The following is a 25,312-nucleotide window of genomic DNA, read 5'->3' as shown; positions in this document are numbered from 1 at the left end:
ATTTATTTAGGGGATTGGATTTGCTTTTGAAAGAGAATCATTCTTATATCTTAACTTCAATTTTCATTCTAAATCAATTACCGTACGAACGCAAGCAGTTCATTCCTCTCTGTGGATCACGATTTACGCTGCATAGACAAGCAATTTGGCAAGGTTATTTTGTGTAAATTCTCTACTGGCAAGATATCTGGCTTCGGGCATCGTGTCTCTGATCCAGTAACATTTTGTGCACAAGCTGGAAAAAGAACCAAGTCATAGTTATGACTCTGATTAACTCTGAACATGGAGGTAACTTCACCGAAGGATCAAATAAATGAAATTGTCTTTTGCAAGGGGATTTACGAATCTAAGAGACTTGTCTCCCATGTTAATCCATGTGATTTAAAGAGACTAGGCCTGATTTGAATAGATCCCAACTCATTTAAAGGAGCATCCCCACTTCCCTACTAGTCTATTCACCATCAGAACCAGAGGACAAGGCAATCTACCGTTACATTCAGAATGGTTACTGAAAATTTAGTTACATAGTGAAGATGATTTTTGGTACAAAAGCAGGGAGAGGCCCTGTGGCACCGCAAACCTGTCGACTAGTTGTATAACGTATTTTGCTTGAATTATGTGCGAGAGTAGTGGCAGGCTTCAAGCTTTGGGAGAATGCTTCGCCAAGCATTCGCGATGTCATTCGCGAGTTTTGCCTGTCCCTTTGCAAATAAATGGAAAGCAAGGCCCATGTCGGCAGTCTTTTGTTCTTGGAACCGAACTATTTCTTCACTCATTAAACGGGCAATGGTCTCAAATCTTATGGTGGCCTCCTCACTTGCAGCCTTCAACTGCATTGGATCAAGGAGATCAGTGAATAAATAGCAACTGATCATATCGGTACAGCAACTGGCCAATTCTTTCAGTACTGACCTCTTTGTATTCAATTTCAGCCTCTCCTACTTTCTCAGATCGCATCAACATCAACTTGTCCCTACCAACAAAAGAAAATCGTGAGAAGCACAACTATAGAGCAAGTATGAGAAAAAAACACCGAGTAAAATGAGAGCATACAGAACAGAAGACAAATAATGTGCATAGTACTGCTTCGAAACTCTCAAGAATAACAGAATTTCCACCGGACACCAAAACAACTCCACTTCAGGAATATAAAATTATAACAGATATACAAAAATAACCTAATACGTACAAGTTAATCTCCTTCAGCTTTGTTGTTTCAGCCAACTCACATTGCTGTTTGAAAGCATTGGCTCTATCAGTCATTGTAACCTGCTAATAATCAAGAATATTGCGAGCATCGATCAAGGGATTGCTTGGACCATTCAAAAATTGGAATTACTAATATCTATTCGCACTTTTGCATTAGTAATTGAAAGAAATTGACAAATTTCAGAATACATACATAGCTCTTGCACCATCCAAAATTTTGAGTTAGTGAATAGTAACACACTTGGGTTATCTATATAAGTTATGCTCCAGCTAAACAACCTAAAGGAAGATAAGTGAAGCTCTTTTTGCAAGATTAAGGTTCCATCAGTGATCATATAACAATTTTAAGATGGAGAAAGAAAAACCAACCTTTATAGATTGCACTACTCGGACATAATCCTTCAAAGATTCTTCAAAATTCATTAGCAGATTATGGGCCTGTGAAACACACACAGAAGATCAGAGGGTTTCACTACTGTTGCAAAGTAAAACATCAATAAGCACTACCTCCTCCTGTAGCTTCAATGATAACACTTCTGATTTTGACCCAAGCTCAGAAAATGCTTTCCCAAGAGAATCTTCTTCACAAGCACCCAAGAGCTTGACTGCCTTCCCAAAGTCCAATAGAGATTGTCCCATCTCTGAGAAAGTTTTCAAATAAGTCAGCCAAAAGAGACCATGCTTATCAAGTCCTTTTCTATTCAATTGAATACAACAAATAAGAGAATAATACATCTGTAAAATGCAAATTGAATGACAGAGCTATCACATGAAGGATTCACTACCTCTGTGTCTCTTTACCAGTCGAAAGGCTTGTTTTTGTGCCTCAGCTAAATGATCCTCAAGCTCAAATATATAGTGTTTCAGTTTTTCATATTCAGGATTGGACTCTTCAACAGGTTTTTCTTTTCCAAGAACTACGTCACTAACCTTAGATTGAACATCCTGTATAAAATTCACACAGTACTTATGTCACTAATTTGTAGTTTCACATTACTTCCAATATGCAACTTTCTTAGTGCGGCAATCAAGTAACAAAAAGTTCAACGAAATATGTATACAAGTTGGTGAATACACCATACAGCTTAGAAACAGGATGAGGCACCATACAACTTAAAATTGTGGTGTGTGTGGAGAGAGAGAGAGAGAGAGAGAGAGAGAGAGAGAGAGAGCAAAGTGTACCTTGAAAATCTGCATTAAATCAGATGGCTTCTTCTTAAAAATACCCAACTCTACAGATCTCGCTCTCTCCATTGTCTACAACAACCAACCAGCATAATTATTTAATGAGAACAGCATATAAGTAGGGATGAAGCATACAATTTAAAAATATAAAAGTTCACATATTAAACATGGTTCAGCTTCTTCCTTATGAAGGTCTTCACCTCCATGAATTGACACTAAAATTGAAAAGATCCCTTGATAAACAATATTAATGAGCAAAACAAATGGCTTCAATAAAATGACAAAAATGTCACTGTTCAACAGTCAAGTGCATCCAAATATTTGAACTTAACAAGTACTATATTCTAAGCAGGTGATCTTGTAAAATGCTTTATACACAGTTTACCTCTTCGTCTTCTTGTAAAAATATTCTCAAATCTTCACTCCGTTGGAGTTCAGGATGAGAAGCTATACGGTTTATAAATACATCCAAAGCTTGACACCTCATTTCAATGAACTCAGCACTGAAGCGAAATTTTTCTGGGTTGCAGAGAGAGGATAACACAGAGAATAACTTAAGATCCAGATAAAAGCACTAACTACATTTGATAAATCAACAGGAAAGACAAGATATTGTTGTTCTTCGTGACACAACAATTTCTCAGTTTTGGTGCTTGGTGTGAAAAAAAGTTGAAACTTCACCTACAGCACTCTTCTCTGGAAGTGGAGGAATAAATATCCCCTTGTACTTCTCACAAATACGATCACGTAACCACACAAAATCATTGTAGCGGCGAATGACGATCTTCTCTGGCCCTTGATACTGTGGTAAATTGGTCTGTCCATAACATGAATTTTTAGACTATTAAGAAGGTTGAAAGGTTATTTGCAATAGATAATTAATAATCTTCATTCATAATTCTTCATCAGTTAAACAGAAGATATGATTCTGAATAGAAAATAAGACAGACAAGGATGCTCCACATCAAAATTTGAATGATTATATTAGAGTTTTTTCTATGAAAATGTGGGGCTCAAGATAGCATGGACTGTGAGTGCTATATTGCCCTCAGCAATGTGTTTAATTTTTGTGAATATACAGTCTACCTCTGGGGCAGCCATAGGTTAAGGTTGTTCAGCAATATTCTATTATGCTATAGTTGATCAGCACCTGGTTGCAGCTCATTAATGTTATCGGTTGTCTTCAAAGAAAAGCCTGACACCATGTCAAACATCATAATTTCATTCTTTGTTTACCAGTGGAGAAATTCTTTAAGCTTAGTGATATCCACTTTTATTCAATATTTCATAGTCTACCAACTATACATTGTTTATTTTATCTAGAATCTCATTTCTGGTTTTATCCGGTGTTCCTTGCCTGCTGCCTCGGTTGTGAGGGTTGCAGTTTGTTTTCTTCTCTCTTTTAATAAAATTTCCATCTTATCCTTGCTAAGACAAAAAAATAAAAAACAAAAAAAAATAAAAAAAGAATTGTCAGTTTTCTATTCCCATTTACAAACCAAGCTGACATATTAGCATCTACCTCCAGGATATTAATCTATTTGCTCATAACAATGTCATGCTCCAATAACCTGGTCATTTTATAACATGGCAACCATCTATGGGCATACTAAAGTCGTATTGGTCCTTTCACACTATTTGCTACTTTAAGCTCCGATTCCACAGGGAATAAAAAACACCAAGTGGATGTGGCATGACAGCTGCACCTAAGGTTCTCTTAAACAATCATTTTTTTTTCAGACGAATTTCTCTTAAACTATCTTATCCATTCGAAAAATAACTGAAGGACAAGAATGCCTGTTGTAGACTTTACTCCTAACTTTAGGAATAGGCGCCATTTTTCAGTTCTTCCGTAACTTTTTTGAAAGGTTTTTAAACCAAATTACATGAAAATCCAGAAATTACTCATCCAGCCTTCTCATCCATCTCAATAGAAGATTACGTGATAGAATAAGCATCTATCAGAACATCAATTTCAACAGAAATGCAAAAAAATCGAGTAAAATGGAGTACCTTGATCATTAAAAGCAATAAAACAATAATTTCATATGAAATTAAAACAACTGAGGAAAATTAATTTTTTTCTTTCTCAAAAAAAAAAAAAAAAATCAACTGCGAGAAGGTAGACAGTTCAATCCAGTAAACTAAATGATCACACTCACAATTTAAACTGCTTCCCCAAAAACTGAACTGAAAATGTAATCATACTATAAGATCAATCATAAAAGCATCAAAGGGACAAATTTTCCAGAGGTACCTTAGTGATAACCCGGTAGGAGATGTAAGCCTGCACCCCATTTCCCAATTTGACAGGGTCAGTTACGGTGACAGATAAAAACGGCTGAGCTGAAGGCGATCTAGGGCTCTGAGAAGACCCTGAAAGGGTTCTCTGCTGCAAAAAAAATCGCAAACAAGCAAAGGGTCAAACCAGATTTCCATCTACAAAATCGCCGTGCGAGAACGAAATTAGCTCATAAATTCGTCCTTACCGAGGTAATCATGACTCCTGGCTTTTGAGCTCTGAGGAGCAGATGTCCGACTTCGATCCACGGAGAACGACCTCCCCGACATGCGAAAACGCGATGATTTTTAATACAGTTCCTTCCACTTATACTTGTTATGCCAAAATACGACGTAACAAGTATATGGGCCATATACTCTTTCGGGCCCACTTGTCGCTGACAGCGGATACAACTTACGTTTCTCGCACGAGGCAAGAATCACCACCATTGGAAGGGCTGTAGAAAGATTTAAGGGAGGTTTTAGTCTGAGAGTTCCCACCGCAAACTCCCGTTGGCCTCGAAGTGTCGATGTTTCGAAATCGAGCTTCTGCGCGGCGTGGGGCTCCTTGCTGGTGATATTTCACCGGCGGCAGGGAGCAGTTACAATTGTTGAAGATATGCCGTCTTTGAAGTTTTGAATTTGCTTTTGCGTGCATCCTCTTGCTACTGCCTGTAAGTTCTGTCACTTTGATGCCCTCTTCTACGATTATCATCGCAGTTTTCCAAATATAAGGTTCTAGGACCTATCTTTGAGAAACGCTTGTATGTGCGTGTAGAAAAACCCTTTTTTGCTTTATTTATTTTAAAGTTTCTTCTTTTGATTAACCCAAAAAGACTTTGATTAGTCTTGGATCAATTTAGATGCGTATTGCTAGTTAGGGTGCCGTTTTCTGTGCTATAAACATTGCTATTGCTATTCTATCTCTCTTGTTAAATAAATTTTAGTACCTGGTAAAATTATGCACGTGCTCGCCTAACGTATTGCTATCGCCGTTTGGCTGAAAATAGAAGTTGAAGAGGTTTTCCTGTGTAGGATGATGCCCGTGTTTGGGATCCCTCGGACCTGCGTATGGGTGGTATTGGCCAAAATGTGAGTGTCTTGTGCTTTACTTCTTCCTAACTTTTTTCTGTTTACCTGTCTTTTAAACATGTTGCTGTTTGGGCCATAATTTTCCATGTTTTGGATATTTTTCAAGCTAACTGAAAGAACTGTACGTCAATGAGCTAACGCTCCTTTACCAGGTTGCAGATCTACTAGCTGGTCCTGTAGCTCGTAAGATCTGCTTGTAGATTTACATTTGCCAATTTTTTGAATATGTAAACCAAATGCAGAAGGCCATAGCTGTCTGGGTGACTATAGATTTTTTTATTGCCTTAACTAGTTTTTTTTTTTTTTGATAAAGGCCTTAACTAGTTCTCACTCATTTATTGGGTGGAACCTTGTTTCTCTTTATTGTTTCATACATTTATGGTGCTTAACAAATCTACTTCACAGGACTCTAATTCAAATGCGGGCTTAAATTACCACTAAGCTGTAACTACTGATCCCTAGTGAGTAACCAAATAATTAAAATTGATATGGACGGTTCGTTTAATCTCTACGGTAGTTGTCATGTCACTTTTATGAGCCCATGTTTTCTTTGTTTTCTGCAATATGCTGTACTCACTCATGCAGAGATAAGCTAGGATTTACAAAAGGGGAATAAATTGTGGTTTATATGAAGGTTACACCAGTGGATTACATTGTTCCTTTATTTAGCAGTTCAGGTATCAGTATTTAAACTTAAAAGGGTAAAGCTCTTTTCTAAGAGTGGCAAATATACTTGCTTGAGGGAGGGGGAGGAGAAGACTTCCTACTTGAGGAGAGAGAGAGTAATAAGTGGTAGTATTTTTATTACTTTAACAAGTAAGACTATGAAACTTCAAACATTAGTCCACTTTTTGGTGAAACTGAATGCCTTCATTTGGATACTTTGAACTCAAAGCTTCTATTTGGTGGGGGTGGGGGGCGAGACCTTTTAATAGTACATAATAAAATAATCCTATCATGAATTCTTCATTTGGTCAAGCAAAAGATAGTTAAGTGGATAATTCTGCCTTTTGGAAAATCTAACTTGCATTATTTACTTCATAAGTTTTCTCTCCTCAAGACCATTACAATGATGGAATTATATGTCACACATATTTGGACTATAAACCTAATTTTTCTTTTTTTCTGAGAATTACAATGCACATCCTTTTCTAGAATGAATTCAAATTGGAGATCTGATATTTCAATAGAAAAAAGTACCAATTTTTATGTTATGATATACCCATATATACCTTCAATGACAAAACCTGTTCTGGAGCAGGTAAAACGGTTGCTTTCCTACCATGTTTTGTCACAAGACTTCTTCATATGAAATTTCAGAAATGGCATTTACTTTCCTCTCGCATATTCAGCGACACCTCTGTCTTGGCACACGTTATACAATCTTTTGGACAGGTGAGAGAGCTCCAAAAAGGGAAACAACTCCATGTGCAGTTAATCTGCACTGGGTACCTTCCATCCACATTCATCACCAATCATCTCCTCAACATGTATGCTAGATGTGGACAACTGGACTATTCCATTCATCTGTTCAATGAAGTGCCTCAGAGAAACCTCATCACTTGGACTGCTATGATCTCTGCCTTCTCTCAAAATAAGAAGTTTTTAAAAGCCTTGGAAGTATTCCTGCAAATGCGAGTTTGTGGGGAAAACCCAACCCAGTTTGCATTTTCAAGTGCTATCCAAGCTACCACCTCACTTGGGTGGCTTGAGTTTGGGAAGCAATTGCATTCATTGAGTGTAAAATCCGGTTTTGATTTCGAATTATACGTTGGTAGTAACTTGGGTGACATGTATTTTAAATGTGGAAATCTGGATGATGCTTGTCGAGTTTTCAAAGAACTGCAAAATAAAGATGAGGTGTCTTGGACTGCAATGATTGATGGTTATACCAAAAGTGGCAATCTGGTTGAAGCCTTGGAAGCATTTCAAAAGATGTGCAGAGAAGGAATGGGTGTTGATCAGTATGTTGTTTGCAGTGTTTTGGGTGCATACGCTGGATTAAAGGTTGTACAACATGGAAAGAGTTTTCATTCATGTATTGTAAAGATGGGTTTTGACTCAGATACTGTTGTGAGAAATGCACTCATTGATATGTACTCTAAAAGTGGTGACATGGAGAGTGCTTCAAATGTGTTTAGGATTGAATTGGGTTGTTTTAATGTCATTTCATGTAGTTCTTTGATTAATGGATATGTTGAAGCCAATAAACTGGAGGAGGCTTTGGAAACATTTTTGGAGTCTCGCAGACAAGGAATTGAACCTAATGAATTCACTTTTTCTAGTTTGATCAAAGGTTGTGCCAGCGAAGGGATGCTGGAACAAGGAGTTCAGTTTCATGCCCAAGTGATTAAAACTGGGTTTGATAAGGACCCATTCGTTTGCTCAGTCCTAATTGACATGTATGGCAAATCTGGGTTGGTTGATTCTTCAAATCACATATTTAAAGAGATATACCATCCAACTGATATCTTGTGGAATTCAATGGTAGGTGTCTACGCTCTGCATGGTTTTGGCAAGGAGGCCATGAAAATTTTCCATCAAATGGTTGAAAGAGGAGTAAAGCCTAATGAGATCATGTTTATTAATCTCTTGACAGCTTGTAGCCATGCAGGGTTGGTAGAGGAAGGTCTGGATTATTTTGCTTCCATGGAGAAAATTTATGGCATAGAACCAAGAGATGAGCATTATTCTTGTGTTATTGACTTGCTGGGCCGAGCTGGGAGACTGAAAGAAGCGGAGGAGTTCATAAATGAAATGCCAATCAAGCCAAATGCTTTTGGGTGGTGTTCTTTTCTAGGGGCTTGCAAGAACTATGGGGATAAGGACAGAGGTGAGAAAGCAGCAAAGAAGCTGATTGAACTGGAGCCTGGGAACAGTGGGGCTCATGTACTACTTTCTACCATCTATGCCTCAGCAGGCGCATGGGAAGGGGTGAAGAGCATGAGGAAATTGATGAGAGATAATAAGGTGAAGAAACTGCCTGGATATAGCTGGGTTGATGTTGGCAATAAGGCTCATGTGTTTGGTGCTGAGGATTGGTGTCATCCTGACAAGGTAAAAATCTATGAGAAGCTAGCGAGTCTGAGCAAGCAAATAAGGGAAGCAGGGTATGTTCCCAACACGAATTCTGTTGCATGCGACATGGAAGAAAGTTTGAAAGAGAAACACCTTCAGCACCACAGTGAGCGGATTGCATTAGCATTTGCCTTGATCAGTCTTCCGGTTGGGAAGCCCATAATTATTAAGAAAAACCTGAGAATTTGTGCTGATTGCCATTCTGCCTTCAAGGTAAGCTCAAAGGTTGTTGAGAGGAAGATAATAGTAAGAGATAATAGCCGATTTCATCATTTCTCGGATGGCCAGTGTTCTTGCAGGGATTACTGGTGATTAAAGACATTATTTCCCATTGTTTTCCGGTTTCAGCTGTATCTTACCAAAATAAAAATCTCCTTTGAGAAGTTTTGAACTGTTTCTTGGAAAGGCCCTAGGGTGCTATGTCCTACAATACTGGAGAGCAAAACAACATTTCTTCGGGGTCAGACATTTATCAAAACTTGACAACACTCCTATAAAGCTTAGACCAAACCAGTCGATTGAACAAGTTTCAATGAAGCCAATCCCTATTTTATTAGGAATTATAACATCTGAAATCATGACAAGATTTAATTGATCAAGTAGGATTACTGATTCAAGTAATGAACAGGATCAGTAGTTACCTCCCTTTTGTCTTACTCAGCAATATTAGAGGGAGGAGAGGAGCAGTAATGCCGCTCCCTCCTTAAAACTATGAGGGAGGGGTTCTCTTATCCACCCTGCCATTGTTGTGAGGATGGAGAGAGCAAATGATCTTTTGTCATGTAAAACTTCTATATGGTGGGAGATACATTGTGAGAGATCTTTTCTATTGGCGAAAGGAAGGAGAGTGAGGGCAGGCTCTTTTTCCTTGTAGATGAGGAGATAACTGATAAGATAAATAAATGTTAAATATAATGATACTATTATTTTAAGTTAATTAAGCGTTAAATTCAATTAACCTTAGATTCAACGGAATCTGGTCGACTTACTGATTGGATCAGTTTTTATAAGAGTGTTCGACACGAAGACAGGTTCAGGAACGGATTTAATGATAGAAGAGACGAAAGAGAAAAGAGGCAAAGAAGGTCGTTGCGCCCTATGGGCTCCTTGAACTCTCCTCCTGTCCTCCTCACTCTATTTCAGTGGGGACCACAAGAATGAATTTTACCGCCGCATCACGTCGACGCGTCAGCACTGGGAGTCCTGCTTCGGCCGGGACCGCCCTCTTCAGCTCCGCCTCGGGAATATAAAAATGTGAAAAAATGCCACCACTGAGCGCGCACACAGTCGCATCCTTTCGTTCTTCGGTGGCGCCCCTCCGTCTATATGAAATGTCCCTCGACCCTCCCTCTCGGCAGTAATCGAAAGGTTGTAATGGAGACCAACGCCGTTGCTGAATTCGTTCGGCACCGGAAATCCCCCTCCTCGGAGCGCTTTCTCGGCCTCTTCTCGCAATCTCCGCCCGAAGGTGTCCTCGATGGTGGTGACTTGGAGGAGCACGACATCTTCTGGGGCGGTCGGGATTTCTCTCAACCGGCCCGCCGTGATCCTCGTAGTTTGGCGGGTTCTAAGGGCTTTTCCCTGTCCAGTGGATTCCGTCGGACGGAGACGTTCGGGATCCTTGCGGCTCTGGCTGAGGATGGCAAGGAGCGAGGTCTAGGGCGTCGTGATACTCCTGTGTTGAGTAGGAAGGCCTCGATTCCGGCGATTCCGAAGCCTCTGGCCCCTGTCGAGTACTCTCAGTCAGTTCCAGTTGGAAAGTTTCACCAGTCGACGCCTCTGGATGTTCCGGCCGGTCAGAGAAGAAATGCAGCTGCTATCGATGGGGCCGATGATGGGGACAGCGACGAAGAGATGCTTCCGCCTCACGAGATTGTGGCGAGGGGGTCTGCGCGGTCTCCATGGACTACTTTCTCGGTTTTGGAAGGGAAAGGAAGGACTCTCAAGGGGAGAGATCTGCGTCAAGTCAGGAATGCTGTGTGGCGGAGGACAGGTTTCCTTGATTGAATAAGTAGATATCTACATTATATCATTTTACTGTCTTCTGAATGAGCTTACTTTTGGGTGCAAGGCTACACGCTTTCCGATTTTGCTCTAAGTTTATAGATCAATTTTAGGATCTTGGAAAGCTACCGTCTGTATAAACAAAATGATAACAATGACGTAGCACATTAAAAGGTTAATACTTGTGGATTCTCATTTTATTCATCCAAGTTTGATGAATTGATTGAGCTTCAGTGATATGGTTGGTTGGTATTTCTAGTTGACTCGATCATGGTTTTGAATTACTTTGTTGCTGTGTTGGACTTCATTTCGATTTTGACTCTAGAGTGGGTTTATAGCTCTTCACTGTAAATAACTTAGCATTTTGGGAATGTGATAGGATGCAGAGTTTGCGCCGATGATTCATTTGATAATGAACTTGGAGTTTGAGAATGTTTTGGCAGGATTAGTTACAATTTCTTTTGATGAAATGGGAGAAACTACAATTTTCAAAACCTGACATTCTCTGGAAGTATACTGAAAGTATTGAGATCCATTTTAAAATAGTATTCAACAAATAATTTATGAAAGTTAAAGAATCCAATAAACATGGTTAAATTATGTCCATTTGCAAAGGAGCTGTTGATGGATGCTTTTCTTTGTCATGAGGTACTTTGGATGGATACAGTGTGAATGTGGGAAAGGGGCTGCCAACTTTCTGGTGGACAAAAGCAGAGAGTAGCTATAGGTAGATTCTGCTATAATAGTGGTACAGTTAATGCATACTTTGCAGGAGATGTAGATTAGATCCACGGAAAGCTTGTCTCTTTTCACTATTTTCCTTTAGTTCGGTTGTATTTTATGATCGAGAGTCTTGAGGAGTTGAGGCTGATTTTGGAAAATATGTACGGTAATTCTCTGGAAGCTAAAATATCAAAAGTCAATTCAGTATGCAAATCTTATGTTAATGAGTAGCAGCAGAACTTTGTAAGTTTCGGCTGTGTTTAAAACTCTGACAAATGCTAACATGTCATTGAATTCTGCTTCACAGTTGAGATAGAACAGTCAGAGGTAAGGTTAGAGTGGAGCTATCAAAGTCAGAATTAAGATGTGACCTCTCCCATATAGTATTTCAGTAGCGATTTAGGACAGCCATATACTGCACAGGTCATATCAATGCTCCAAAATGTTGAAGTTATTATCATCATTTGGAACTTTCAACTCTCTATAAGCCTCTGTTCTCTACTGCGAAGAATGGAATGTGTGCTCAAGCTTGCAAATTTGCTAACTATGAACTCAAGAACTTGCCAATTTCCAAACTTGAGTTTGACATACAAGTTGGTGCACATTGCCTCTCCATTTTGGTGAGATTATGGAGCAACAGTGAAACTCAGTAGGTAAGTATTTTGTGTGAAAAAGAATACTGATACTACCAAATCATCTAGTTAAAAAACTACCTTGATGAAATTGTACCTTTCAAACTTGCCTGGTGGTCATGAAGCAGAGGGCAACTCATAGGCAAGTAGTTTCACTGTGAAAAAGAATGCTTATGCTACCAATTCATCTAATTAATAAACTACAGAGAAGAAATATTACCTTTAAAGCTTAAATCTTAACTGAACTATCTAAGAGGGGTAGCATGCATAGGGATCATTTGCATTTTTAGTCTATTTAGCCGTGTCACTGTCTTGGGGACTACATGTCTGATTCTTATAGTTAGGTTATTGACTTAAACATCCTACAAGGGAAACCAAGATAAATGTACATTTGGGCCATAAAATAATTTGGCACTGGCTAAGTTATGTCACTTTGAGGAGATTCCATCTGATAACTCCCCTCTATATCTAGAACCTCATATATATGCACACACATACGACACACATACATGCATGCATGTATCAAATTATGTTACCATGGAAGACCACTGGATGCCAAATCTAAAGACTGCAGAAATGTGATGTCTTAGAACTTCTTAAAATTTCTTAGATAGCTACAGGCTTTCTGCTTTTCTTTGAGACAGGAAAAGGACAAACAATCTTGGTTCTTTTGTAATGGTCCTTCCCACTCTTTTTTCTTCGGGTGCTCCTTTCAGCTGAAGATGCTTCCTCTGGTTGTACGACACTATTTTTATCTAATCTTGATGTTTTCATCAATTGCTTTTTTTCTCGAAGCAAGAAGAATTGCAGGTGGCTGTAACTTAAATTTTTTACTTACTGCTATAGATATTAAATTTTCGTTGTACTTACTGCTGAAGATATCAAATTTGAAGGGGTGGGGGTAGGAGGACAACTATGCTAGCTAAAGGATATATGGTTCATTTTCTTCATTGAAGGACCATAGAATACGTCATTAAATAGAAAGTCTTTAATTTTCTTTTCTGCAAAAGTTAAAGTTTCTGTTTAAATCATCTTTGACATCCTCCACAGATTATTATCATCAATAAATATCAATGGCACTGTAGTGAGTAGACTGTTACTATATGAATTCCTTGAAGACTCGGTTTTCTTCATTGCCACTGGAACTGTGGTGCTACAAATTTTGACCAAAAGTGCCGTTTGCCTGGTCAGAGCTTTTACTTCAACCGATGAACATACGGAATTTGCTAGTTTTCCATTATTGCTTCTGGGTCTTTGGTACCGATAAATATTTGGCAACAATCCACAATTAATTGCTGTTTACTGAGCCCATAAAACTAGAACCTGATGAAACTCCTTATTGTTGTCCTCCGGTTTATACGAGTAAAACAACATCATCTTAAGCTGGGTGATGAAGAAAAACAGTAATTAACAGCTGTCTGAAACTAATGGGAACTTTAGGTTAAACTTTGCAAGAAAGATACAGTGATGAACAGGGTGATACTGTTTCAAGGATAGCACAAGAATTTTGACAGCAAAACTTGACCTGATTTACTGTTGGTTTTAGGGTTACCTTTGGTCCTTTAGACCTGATCTTTCATGTGAATCTTGCCTTGACCATGTTGCTATAAACTTCGGTAAACACTAAATTGTTTCTGTTTGTTCAGTTACTGATTAACCCAGATCAGTCAAGTTGAATTTTTATATAGTTTTGGACATTTCTTGTTTGCCCCCTGTTTCATATTTCTTTTGCAGAATGTAATTCAAGAGCCACTAAGATTCTCTACTCTTTATCATAGAAGTGGACATTGCAATTTGCTGGTTGTTCTTCCTTCTAGTGATCCGTTACTAGTTGAAGATTGCAGGTAACAAAAATATGCAAACATACACAACGAGATATACATTATGCATATTAAAACTCTACAAAGCGACACAGCACATACAAGGAACATACATGTTCATTTACACATCTTACTCAAATGTCCTACATTCAAGAAGACTCACATGAAAATAAACCCACCATTATGCCTAAGATACCCCCTTCCAGCCACATGATTATACACCAGAGTCATAGCTTTCTTTTAAGTAAGACGACATATGTAGTAGTATCCACGTACACGATCACTTAGTTCTATTTCCTTTTCAAGCCAATATATACCGTCTGAATTTCCGTCATCAAGGTATGCCTATGATGGGTATGAAAGGGTTGATGTAGTAACTGGTGGGAGCAAGGCCCCATTCTGGTGGCACAGGGAGATCAACGGTCTTGGAGGATTTCAACCCTGGTGATGACACTTTGGAGGGAGAAGGACATGTAGAAAGGAAAGTGAGAGGGGTGGAGACTGTGTAGGAGTCTGAGTTTTTGGCCCTGACAATCTTGGAGACTAAGGATTTTTTATGTGCACATAGCTGCTTGGTCCCACCACGGAGCATAGCAAGACAGTTGAGGGGGGCAGAGGTGGGGGATGAGCTTAGGGGAAGTTTTGCTTGGAATAAGCCTTCCTCATCTGTGGTTGCATATGCCACCTTGTCCACTTTGCTGCATTTCACTGCAACTCGAACTCCTGAAAATGGAAAATGAGAGAGGCAAACTAATTAGTAGATGCAGAGATAAAGCTCAAGTCAATAACAATCTGTAAAACCTATGTGAAATCCTAAAGCTGCATTTCATGATTTTCGGGGAAACCGTGGAGTAAGTTCCGAGATCACTACAGAGTACCACTGCACTACACGAGAAAAGGAAAGACTGACCAGAGAGCAGCTGGGGAGAGCAGTCATGGCAAGACACTGAACCGCTTACAGTCTGGCACCAGGAAAGATGAAGGTGTGTGAGGGTCAATGTTAGGAGAAGGGCTGCAATCGCTGAATTGAGAGCCATGCTGCTGCGGTGGAAGAGGAAGATGTTTGGGAATTGTGAGATGCTAAAGTCACCAATTGAGGTCTATAAATATACGTGTTGAAGGGCATTCTGGCTCCACAATTGAGCAAATGCCAATGTAAGTCCTCAAGTTTGGCTGTGTCCTCTGAACCTCAAAATCCAAAGTAAAAGGAAACTGAATACACCGGGTAAGTTTAACTGAGGATTGACTTTAAAAATCTAATTTTTATCCAACTTATAACTTTTTACTTTTGAAAGCAAAAATTGTAATTTATCTACTTTTGAACTTTTTCTGCTTCTGAGTTAGTTGCTGTCAGAAAGCAACAAAGAGAGAGAATTCTGCCGGTCCAAGATTACAGGAGTTTGAGAGTAAGGTTGAAGAAAATGTTTACTTTGTTAAGTTATTAATGAATTCAGTGAGGGGTAGAGGATGCCAATAAATTTGTCGTACTGGAAGAGGAGAAAAAACAGAAAAAGTCTGGTGAACTGAGGTAATGCTACTACCTTGTTGCAGGCTTTTCTTCTTCTTCATGAATGATTTCAGTAGGGAGATTCAATGATCTGAATGAATTGCCTCCTTGTATGGACATTAGACATCAGTGTTTTAAGGATCCTTATCAGCAGCACATGTGAGATATTTAATATTTCACAAGAACTCGACAATGGAGGTTGGGGAGCATACCCATTTGGGAGGGATTTGTGTACTACAACGGAGAGGAAAAGTTGCACACATTGATTGAAGGACAGTTGATAATGACAGCATGAAAAAATGGGACATAGAGGTTAGCTTTTAAAGAAAGTGGCATAATGTGGTTGAGTGCTGCCCTTTCTGTTATTTATGTAGCTAAGTCATATTAAATTACAGTGAGCCTCAAACTGCAATGTTTACGACACAGCTCTAGTTAATGGGATGTTGGTTTCTGACTGGAAACTGTCTTGGCTTGTAGTCATATTAAATTACTGAATTTCTCATGAGTTTATGAGCAGCAGCCTCCGTTTGAGAGTCTGTAATCAGAGATGTTTCTCTCTAGATACTTTGGATGTTGAGTCATTCAAGCCAGTGGAACAGATCCAGTCTAAAGTTTGAAAGTGATACTATTTTGGAATACAAACAGCATAAACCCTGAAAAGGTGGTTGGGTATGGTTCAACTAGGGGTGGGCACTGGTTGGGTTGGGGTCGGGTTTTTTTAAACTCGAACCCCTATTCCAAAACCTAAACCTGAAAAAATCCGAAATGTTAAATCCTACCCTGACCTGATCACTGTCATTGCAGCCCTGTCTCCCTAAACCTGATTTAAAACCTATTGATTTTCAAGAGTCCATAGATTAACTCATGGATAAAGAAGAAGAATGACGCTTTGGGAGAAAACAGGAGGAAGGATGAGGTTATGGACGTGTGTCTAAACTCTCTCCTTGAAACTTAATTTATAGATGAATAAATTATAATATCTTATACTAATTATATCAATGTTATCTTTATGAGATTGATTTTTTATTTGCCATCATGCCACCACTTATGGGCATTCTCTTTGGTCTATGGACTTGAATCTATCTTTCACCTCTCTTGGATGTGTAGACATTCTTTGGTCGTGTGGATTTGAATTCATCTTCTAACATACTTGGACGTGTGAGTTTTACTTAGTTATATGAGTTTGAGCTCATCTTTCAACAAAACCTGACCATCTCCACGAGGTTTCTGTAAACCTGACCCATCTTCTCCGTGGGTTAGGTTAGACAAAACCCATCCTCGACCTGAAACATGATGAGTTTCATGTTGGCTGAAATTTGAAATCGGAACTTGGGGTTTTTGGGTCAGGTTCTCTACGAATCCCAACATGATGTCCACCCCTTGATTCAACCAATCTGGCCCTCATCGATGTGAAATCAGAGGATCAGTTATGTATTGTGTAATATTTGTCATATCATGGATTGGGAAGACAGGTTGAAATTATATGGTTAACCTTGGTTTTTTCTTGCCTTGGTTTATGATATACCTACCCTTGACCAATCAGTTTAGACAGAAAAGACATCCCTAACCACCGTGGGACATTTTTTCTTCTTTTTATATTTTAAAAAAAAATTCATGCATTGATATTTTCATAGTTTCAGAGAAATAAAACACCATATCAGTAATCACGGCTACTTTGCTTTCCTGCATTCCCATGTGGAACACGACCTCGAAGCTCACATATGAACACAAGATTTCACATTAGAGACCAGAGTGTCAGCCATTGCACGCAGCGTTCTTTCCCTATTCCCGTCCCGGCACTGTTGTAACGATTACGTGGAAAACACTCGAAACTTCATAGCAACCGGCGTCAATCATCTGGTCTAGTTCTTAGTATTTTACTACTTTTTTGTGACCGAAATTGTCTGCTCATGTATCGATGGAGTCACAGAAAGTGCGATAGGTGCAGATGGGTCCAAAACGAGAAACTTTTACATCGTTCTTCACGACTTCACTCGGATTTGGATTCGGCGGCTGCAGCATCTGAATCCGAACTCGCAAGAGAAAGCAGCAGCAAGCAGAAACTCCAAATTCAGAAACCACCCCCCCTGCAAATTTTGGTGGGACACGTGGTCAAAAGGTAACATGACCGAAAGCTTACCATGCACCACAATTTCGACCGCCAAGACGCACAGTCCGCCATGAATCATGATGTCACTCATGAAACAGATCGATGAAAAGAGGCTACAAGGGGTGACTGAATTCTTTCGAAATATCTCCAGCAGAGATTCAATTTAGCCACGCCAGGATTCCCAGCCTCTTCTGTGTGTAAACTGAGCTGAAGAGGATGATGACCTCCAATAAATATATAACTACGATATTGAAATAAATACCCATATACCTTATAATATATGCTCGAAACCCTATATCTTAAACCCTAAACTTTGAAACAAGTGAAACCCTAAAAACTAAATTCTGAAGCGACCTAAAGAAGAAAAAAAAAAAGGGCAATCAAATTGTCTTCCTATTTCCTTGTTTAAAAAATTTAAACCATTTTAATATTTGGTGATGATCCAATATGAAAAGTCATTTGGTGCAAAAGATATGAAATATTATCTCACTCATCCGATCATGATCAACGACTATCTCAGTCGTCTAATAATGATCATTTGAATAACTTGTACCTGAATTGGAATGGGGTTACTAGATCGGGTCAAGAACAGATTTATGAAGCAGGATTACAAGGGTGGATTGGGTTTAAAAGTTTACCCTCAAATTTTTTATATGCAATCCGTTTTTATCTAATCGACTGTATTTAGAATGATCACATATAGAAATCCAGTATTCTAAATTTATAAGACAAAAATTTTATTTACCAAGGTTGTTATTTGATGAAATTCGTAAGATACATGAGAGAGAAAATGGGAGAGACGATTGGCTTCACGAGACGTGGTACCCGGGAGCAATTCCCGGGCGGAGAGCGGAGTGAGCGGCGGAGAGGAGAAGACAGGGAGAAGAGTTTGACGGAGTCTCATGTAGAGTCCACGCCTTCCGTTTGCTCTTCAGCTTTCCCGCTTCCCCAAAAATCCGGGAACGGAAATCCTGCTATTTCCAGTTATGGTTGCACGGCCGAGACACTCCGATTCATCTCTCTCCAAATCTTTCCATCGCCATTTTCCACCGCCATCTCTCGCTCCTTCTTCTTCTTCTCTTCATTTCTTTCTTTCTTTTCTTTCTGGGGAGGAAGCTTTCCCGTTTGATTCTCTCTCTTCCTTCCTCTCTCCTGCTTCAGGAAAAGGAGGAAAAGGAGAAAGAGATAGTGCGCAAAAAAGTAGAACTAGCCAACCCATTCCCTATTCTTTATTAAATCGAAACGACGTGCGAAGTATTGTAGCTTCAGAGGTACTCGTATCTCTTCTTCCTCGTGCATGTCTTTTTTTTTTTTTTTTTTTGCATTATGGACATTGTGTTGCTTTGAGAGATACCATTTTGGCTGGTTTGGTTTCCTTCCTGCTTTCTTAAAGCTCATGCAATATTTCAATTTTCAAAAGGTTCTGATTTTCAAGAATGAAGATATAACGCTCTTTTACGTTTTCGATTTTTTACGTGGAGCATTTTTATAAATCTTAAACAGAGGAAGTGGTGATCTCGCATTGCACAGATTCGCGGACTTGATCAGGAAAATTCTTAAGTTTTGGACGGGGCGTTATTTGGTGAGAAAGAACGATCAATTGTTTCTTGCGCAGATTTTTCATCAATGTCTTGTCTTAATCTTCTTCAGTTGCTTCTCCCTTGTCAAAACTCAAACTTCATGTTTAGTTTCAAAATGGGATGCTGTCTTACCATGTTTGCTCATGCCCTTCGCTCCTCTGACCTGCAGCATGTTGAACGCTCCATGATTTTATGGACTTTAGAGCGCTCCAATTTTATTGGATAAATTAACAGTCATGGAACCCATTCATGGCGCTGGAAGCGACCCCAGAAAGTCATTTTCTTCGTCATCCTCATCTTCTTCCGAAGATTTCTTCCAAATCGATCCAAAGGAGCTTGCAAAAGCACATGCTAGTCACGGCGACACTACCCCGCGAACCCCTACTCACTTCGGCGACGACGTGCCTTTTCCTTCGACTCCCGGATCACCAGAAGTTGAAAAAGTTGTCCACCATGGCTTGCCGCCCAAGTATGGAGGAGGTCCTCCAAGTGGAGAATTCATCAGGTCCTCCGGCACACAGTCTGATTTACCACCAATAGCCAATCCATTCCCAACAGATTCGTACGGCATTAATACTCAATCTCCTCCGGTACAAGTCATGGGGAAGAACGATATCCCTGATCCTTACAGGATCCCTTCTACAGTATTCGCCAGGACCAAGTCGAACACCCCCATGGAGTGGAGCGTTGCTTCAAATGAATCGTTGTTTAGCATCCATGTGGGGAACAACAGTTTTTCCAGGGATCATGCACTGTTGAATGGCCGTTCCGGTGAACTGAGCAACTTCCTCAGCCCGAATGAACCCTTCCCTCCCCCACCAACTGGACCGGAAACGACTACTAGCAATTGGGATCCTAGGAGCGGCGACGGCCTCGAGAAGCCAGGCATGACCGAGGCCGCAAATGCTCAGGCCATGAAAGATGTTTTGAGGGCCGCAGCTGATGAACATGTTACTGAAGCGGTGTCACCCGTTGTTGGAGGTGGTAATAACTCGCCCACCATTTCTCGTCGTTCGGATGGGAGTGGCGCCAGCATCCACTCATTTGCATTTCCCATGTATCCTTTCTCTTCTCTTTCTTGGCATGCTCTAGTGAATGTCCAATTTTTTTAAGCTAATGAGTGGCAGTTTCGTTTCCAGATTGATAGGGGAGGGGGGAAGAGCTGTCTCTGTGAAAGTTGTAGACAGTGAACCGCCGCATCATCAACACCAATCACAACCGCCGCTGCTGGCACAGAAACAACAGCCAGAATTGGCACAGTCGTCGGACGCCGCTCCGTCAGTGGCCCCAAACACTGGACAGGCAAGGTGGTTTCCATGCTTCTCTTGTTGCCCCTACTGTTGTTGAAAGAGCGAGTAACCCAGACGCCTTGACATCTTTCCTCCTCTTCTGCTCCCCTTCGTGTGTGGTGTTTTAGTGATCTGGTAAAAGTTCGCGAATACTGGAACTGCACACTGGCTCAAAGATTGAGCAGCAACCTTATAGATGGGCCAGGACTTTTATTAGTTAGCTTTTCTCTTTCACTCTCTCATCAACCATTTTTTCACATCTTGGACGAGCTAAGAGTTCAGACGATGCTGTGCATGGCTCTCCCTGCTAGATACTTCGTTAGCATGCGTCTGTTGGTCGTTTAGATCGATTTCTGTTTCACTTTGAGAAGTAGTGGAAAGAGCTAAGAAAGAGATTAATAGTTTCAGAAGATTTATACAAAGACAAGAGGCAGCGTTTGTAACTTGTATGTACTTCGATCTGATTTCTTAGTTGATAAATACATCTTTCTTGTATCTTGTACTTCCACTCTTTCAAGTTTCAAGATAATTCTTTCCCCCTTTTTTTCTTTTCTTTTTCTTTCGGGTCAATCAACAGACTCAATCCGCGATAATGAAAAATGTCGAGTGAGGCCACTGGCTCTCTGTCATCAACTCAGTTGGGTCACCGCGATGGTGAGGCTCGTATTAGTTCCAAAATGCAAAATAACCAAACAAACTGAAACTTCACGGTTGACTCTCAAAACCAACCGAGGAATTCGACTGCCTGTAGTTGATAAAAGCAGAGAGCGAGAGGAGCTAAAAGAAGGGGAAGGGATGACCCAGTATGGACTAGTTCAAGTTTGAAGCGATCCCCCTCCAGTCCTTTTTCCATGTGAACGCGGATTTCATCTTTGAAGTTTCATATCAATTGCGAGGAAGATGTAAAGTGTCGATTTCCAGGGAACAATGCAGGGGCCATGGATGCACACTACCGAGCCTCGTCTTTAGTCTTCTCGCGGGAGAAAGGGTCCAGGTTTAAGATATGGTTTATTTACAGCTTTAGTATTCCTATTGTCATCTCCGTCTACCTCTATCTCTCTCTAATAATAATCATAAACAGTATAATTGCTCTATTTTTTCTTTTAAACGAACTTTATATTAAAAAATATCAATTCAGTAATTTAATCCTAAACGTTCTAGCCCCTGCAAGATTATAGTCCATTCAATTTTCCTTCAAATATTCCTGGAATTTTGACTTAAATATGTGTTGTAAGAGGGTTAAAACTCGCATCCAGGCGTAGCGGAGTTCATCGCAAGGCACTTTTGAGTTCAGTTCTATTGACACCGATCCAAGGATTTCCAGAATTAAATAGCCGGGAGGAATCGATCCTACTTGAGATTAATTGAGTTAAAAGGAGGGAAAAAAAGGGAAAGAGATGCGAGTGGATTTCAGTGGAAAGAAACGTGTCTGCTTGACGCAGGAAGCAAGGAGGGGGGCCCGGGAGCCATGAAAGAAAAACTGCGACGGCTTCTCTAGTGGCCTCTTACTTCCGGGCAGTAAGATTTTGGCCGCGTTGGGGAGACCGTGTGTACCATCAGAGAGATGCAATTATGCTAAAAAACACGAAAACTTCTCGAGTCACATCGTGTACGGCCATGGCCATGGCCATAGGCCCATCGTATAATATCTCTCCGTAAGAAAAAGTTTTCAAATAAAATTTCTAGTCGTGATCTTTGTTTTAAGAGGAAAGACTTTCCTCAGAGCCGTGTGGAACTTCCCGGGCACTTTCTTCGACCTTACTCGGTTTACTCTTCTTTATAACATCAGACTTTTGGATATCGACCAATACCTGGAAGAAGACGAACGCAACCGGAAGAAGAAAAGCAATGAGTGGTTATCTGCAGCCACCGGGATTCCGATTCTACCCGACAGAGGAAGAGCTGGTTGGGTTCTATCTGAAACATAAACTTGAGAAGGCGAGGGAAGAGGATTTGGTTCGCGTTATCCCTGTTGTCGACATTTTTAATGGATTAGATCCGTCGCAGCTACCAAGTTAGACTCCCTTTCTTCGTCTTCTTCTTCTTTTTCTTCTATAATTTCCCGGCGTTTGGATGAGAAGATTGGTTTTACAACTTAGTTTTAGTAGTGATAAATATGGTTCGAATTTACGTCAATGTTGAAGTTGATAAACTGCTTGCCATTTTTAACATCTGAAATTTTTTCCTCCTGTGCTTTCTTGTTTCTTAAAGTCATGTTCTTTGTTCTTTATCGTGGTGTTTCTTAAGCATTTTTGCTTTCCGAATATTTGAATTCCGAGGAACTGACAAGAAAGCGTACTTTCTCTTCTTCCCTGTCAATGTTTCCCATACTTCGTGAGATCAAAAGTCTTTTGTCTGTAGCAAGAGAACGATACGATGCAAATGATCAACGGATCAAGACCTAATTTGTTACTTACTTGCAGGCCTTTCGGGACAAGTCTGTCAAGGTGATCAGGATCAATGGTTTTTCTTCTGCCCAAGACAAGAGAGGGAAGCCCAAGGAGGACGACCAAACCGAATCACTCCTTCTGGATACTGGAAAGCCACCGGTTCTCCTTCTTCTGTTTACTCTTCCGACAACAGAGCCATTGGCGAGAAGAAAACCATGGTTTTCTACGAAGGAAGAGCTCCTACTGGAACGAAGACCAAATGGAAAGTGAATGAATACAGATCGGTCGAAGAACCAACAAGAGCCGACGCAAAACCTAGGGTATGATGCGGTCATTAATTCCTCAGTTCTCATCTTCTTTCTTGTGTAGTCTCCAATTCTAGCTTTCTGATCGCTTTGCTAGTCAAAAACCCTAAGATGTGATCATGTAGTTTTAAAATGTATAGGTGCACTGTTGCAAGCAACCGCATGGATCTTATACAAAATACAAACAAATATTTCAACATGCACTTTTAGGTGGATTAGAGTTTCAATAAACCATAATTGACAATGTTTCTACTTGATTAATTTGCAGGTGCGAAATGAATTCAGCTTGTGCCGGGTATACATCAAATCAGGATCCTTGCGTTCGTTTGATCGGCGTCCGCTTCCAAAATCAGAGGACAGGACAGCCAATTCAAGGAGGAGAGAAAGATCGGAAACAGTTTCAGGTGGTAGCAACGTTGGAGAATCCTCTCGAGCTACTCCCGCTGGGATGGAAAAAAGCAGCTCATACGATAGTTCTTCATCAAGCGATCACGCTCAGCCTTACTCGGCTGCAGAAGAATATGCTAAGCATGACTTGGACATGATCATCGTGGAGGATATACTAGATTCGCTGAACTGGGACTGAGAAATCTCTTCTCTAGTTCTACAAGAAATCCGACCTTCTTCATCTCGTGTCTTTCGTCCAGTTGTGTTTTCTTTTTTCTCAGGGTTTGTGTCTGAAGGTTTAGTTGTCTACAAATCAAGAAGATTCAACCACAAATCTGCTACAAGTATTGAAATGACAAAGATTGGAACTCTTCTTATTTTTTCATGATTCTCTGAACTGGGCGACGACTGGGAATCTCTGCTCTCGTCTATGAAGACTCTACCTCCATCTTTTCTCTTTCGTTCATGTGTTTCCTTTTCTCGGGTTTAATTTGTTTCTGAAGGTTGTGTTCTACAAAATGGATTCAGCGAAATCTGCAACAATTGACATGACAAGGATTAATAGAAATTCTTTTCATTTTCCTATCCTTCTTCAATATGCATCATCCCATTTTACAATTAGAAGACGTCCAGTGTTTCCATCAACAAACTTAAAAAAAACTACTATCTTAAGTATGCTTGAGGAATTCATAGATTCTTAAGATAAACTTAGCCGGCCTGTTCAAGAGCTGTTTCCATTATCACAACTCTCGATATTTCTGTAGAATGCACGAGGGTCACCGGGTTTTTGCAGCGCAATCTTTGTATCGGCTTATCGTTTCAGGGCGGAGAAGACAATCGAAACGGGAGCTGCTGCTTCCATTTTAGCAGCAGGCACCCAACTCTCACCAATCACGGGAAGCATAATAGAGCTGGACAGAACAAATACCGAAGCATATGCAGTGAACGCTATCGTCTCCAATAAATTACGAAACTCTCTTGCACTCTTCTCCTTTTTGAGCGAAGTACAGCAACCAGATGGATATGTATTTCTCCCCCACTGTTTATTTTTTTCTGTACTTAGCGCCATAAAAGCGCTTTCCAGAGCATAACATCCACTCAAGAACAGTAGAAGTTGCTCCTGGCCTTTTCTTGCAATAGATGAATTCAGTATGTCAGATTCGAAGGATCTGGACAGGGAATAGGATGCTTTAGTCGTATGATTTGATCATAGGCGTTCTAATTCTTGGGCGAAAATGGCAAGTCGGATTTGGCCCAGTACTTAAAAGCTTTCGATAGTTATATCTGAGTGTTCATAATGAGCTTTCACTAACTATGTTGTACTATATTCCTTTTCGCACCAACAAATTTATAAAACATGATGGAAGTCATTAATCGAATGGATCTTTCAATTCGAGATAATCAATTCGATGCTTTAGAACACTATGTTTTGCAAGTATAATGGATCTTTCTATTTGAGATAATTTATTTGATGCTTTACAACCCCTCTCTGGAGTGCAAACAAAAGGGAGAGTGCACGGTACAATACAGCCTCCCCACTGCAAAGTCGAAGAGGAGCTCTGCTGAGCACCCTCCATGAACATGATGGATGGAAGGCGGGATGGTTCTTGGACGACCCTAGCTAGCTGATGATCCATCATGATATCTACTGACTCCTTAAATTGTTTTACTTTACTAATTAATCTAAAATTTGAAAAAAATGAGAAATTTCTCGTGGTTAT

General features: G+C 40.1%; 4 protein-coding genes across 4 annotated transcripts; 3 read left to right on the top strand and 1 right to left on the bottom strand.

Annotated features, from left to right (window-relative positions):
• Positions 1-417: 417 nt before the first annotated feature.
• Positions 418-4,967, bottom strand: LOC137956405 (sorting nexin 1-like). Its single transcript, XM_068803891.1, has 11 exons — positions 4,884-4,967; positions 4,652-4,786; positions 3,076-3,211; positions 2,780-2,913; positions 2,392-2,466; positions 1,995-2,154; positions 1,717-1,850; positions 1,579-1,647; positions 1,190-1,269; positions 913-973; positions 418-830 (listed from the first exon to the last, which is right to left on the bottom strand). Exons 1-11 carry the CDS (start codon positions 4,893-4,895, stop codon positions 615-617), a joined length of 1,212 nt encoding a protein of 403 aa, XP_068659992.1. The 5' UTR covers positions 4,896-4,967; the 3' UTR covers positions 418-614.
• Positions 4,968-5,206: 239 nt separating this feature from the next.
• On the top strand, positions 5,207-9,349 carry LOC137956403 (pentatricopeptide repeat-containing protein At3g24000, mitochondrial-like). The gene is made up of 3 exons (XM_068803888.1): positions 5,207-5,348; positions 5,710-5,766; positions 7,028-9,349. Exon 3 carries the CDS (start codon positions 7,075-7,077, stop codon positions 9,154-9,156), a length of 2,082 nt encoding a protein of 693 aa, XP_068659989.1. The 5' UTR covers positions 5,207-5,348; positions 5,710-5,766; positions 7,028-7,074; the 3' UTR covers positions 9,157-9,349.
• Positions 9,350-10,049: 700 nt separating this feature from the next.
• Positions 10,050-11,129, top strand: LOC137956915 (protein S40-7-like). Its single transcript, XM_068804582.1, has one exon. The coding sequence runs from the start codon at positions 10,171-10,173 to the stop codon at positions 10,849-10,851; it is 681 nt and encodes a 226-aa protein (XP_068660683.1). The 5' UTR covers positions 10,050-10,170; the 3' UTR covers positions 10,852-11,129.
• An 11,228-nt stretch (positions 11,130-22,357) lies between these two features.
• On the top strand, positions 22,358-23,790 carry LOC137955148 (NAC domain-containing protein 90-like). Its single transcript, XM_068802019.1, has 3 exons — positions 22,358-22,523; positions 22,933-23,219; positions 23,473-23,790. Exons 1-3 carry the CDS (start codon positions 22,358-22,360, stop codon positions 23,788-23,790), a joined length of 771 nt encoding a protein of 256 aa, XP_068658120.1.
• Positions 23,791-25,312: the final 1,522 nt, after the last annotated feature.

This window comes from Aristolochia californica, unplaced genomic scaffold, assembly GCF_029961685.1.
Source record: "Aristolochia californica isolate CCGP_79_NKW_82.1479 unplaced genomic scaffold, dmAriCali1.0.hap1 SCAF_2, whole genome shotgun sequence".
Taxonomy (NCBI): Eukaryota; Viridiplantae; Streptophyta; class Magnoliopsida; order Piperales; family Aristolochiaceae; genus Aristolochia; species Aristolochia californica.
This window is presented reverse-complemented; position numbering and strand designations above follow the sequence as displayed.

Coding starts and splice junctions, on each gene's coding strand:
- LOC137955148 (XM_068802019.1), top strand. CDS start 22,358: ATGAGTGGTTATCTGCAGCCACCGGGATTCCGATTCTACCCGACAGAG. Junction 22,524..22,932: donor AGATCCGTCGCAGCTACCAA/GTTAGACTCCCT, acceptor ACTTACTTGCAG/GCCTTTCGGGACAAGTCTGT. Junction 23,220..23,472: donor GAGCCGACGCAAAACCTAGG/GTATGATGCGGT, acceptor ATTAATTTGCAG/GTGCGAAATGAATTCAGCTT.
- LOC137956405 (XM_068803891.1), bottom strand. Junction 3,212..4,651: donor CCTACCGGGTTATCACTAAG/GTACCTCTGGAA, acceptor TGTTATGGACAG/ACCAATTTACCACAGTATCA. Junction 2,467..2,779: donor TTTTACAAGAAGACGAAGAG/GTAAACTGTGTA, acceptor TGGTTGTTGTAG/ACAATGGAGAGAGCGAGATC.
- LOC137956915 (XM_068804582.1), top strand. CDS start 10,171: ATGAAATGTCCCTCGACCCTCCCTCTCGGCAGTAATCGAAAGGTTGTA.
- LOC137956403 (XM_068803888.1), top strand. CDS start 7,075: ATGAAATTTCAGAAATGGCATTTACTTTCCTCTCGCATATTCAGCGAC.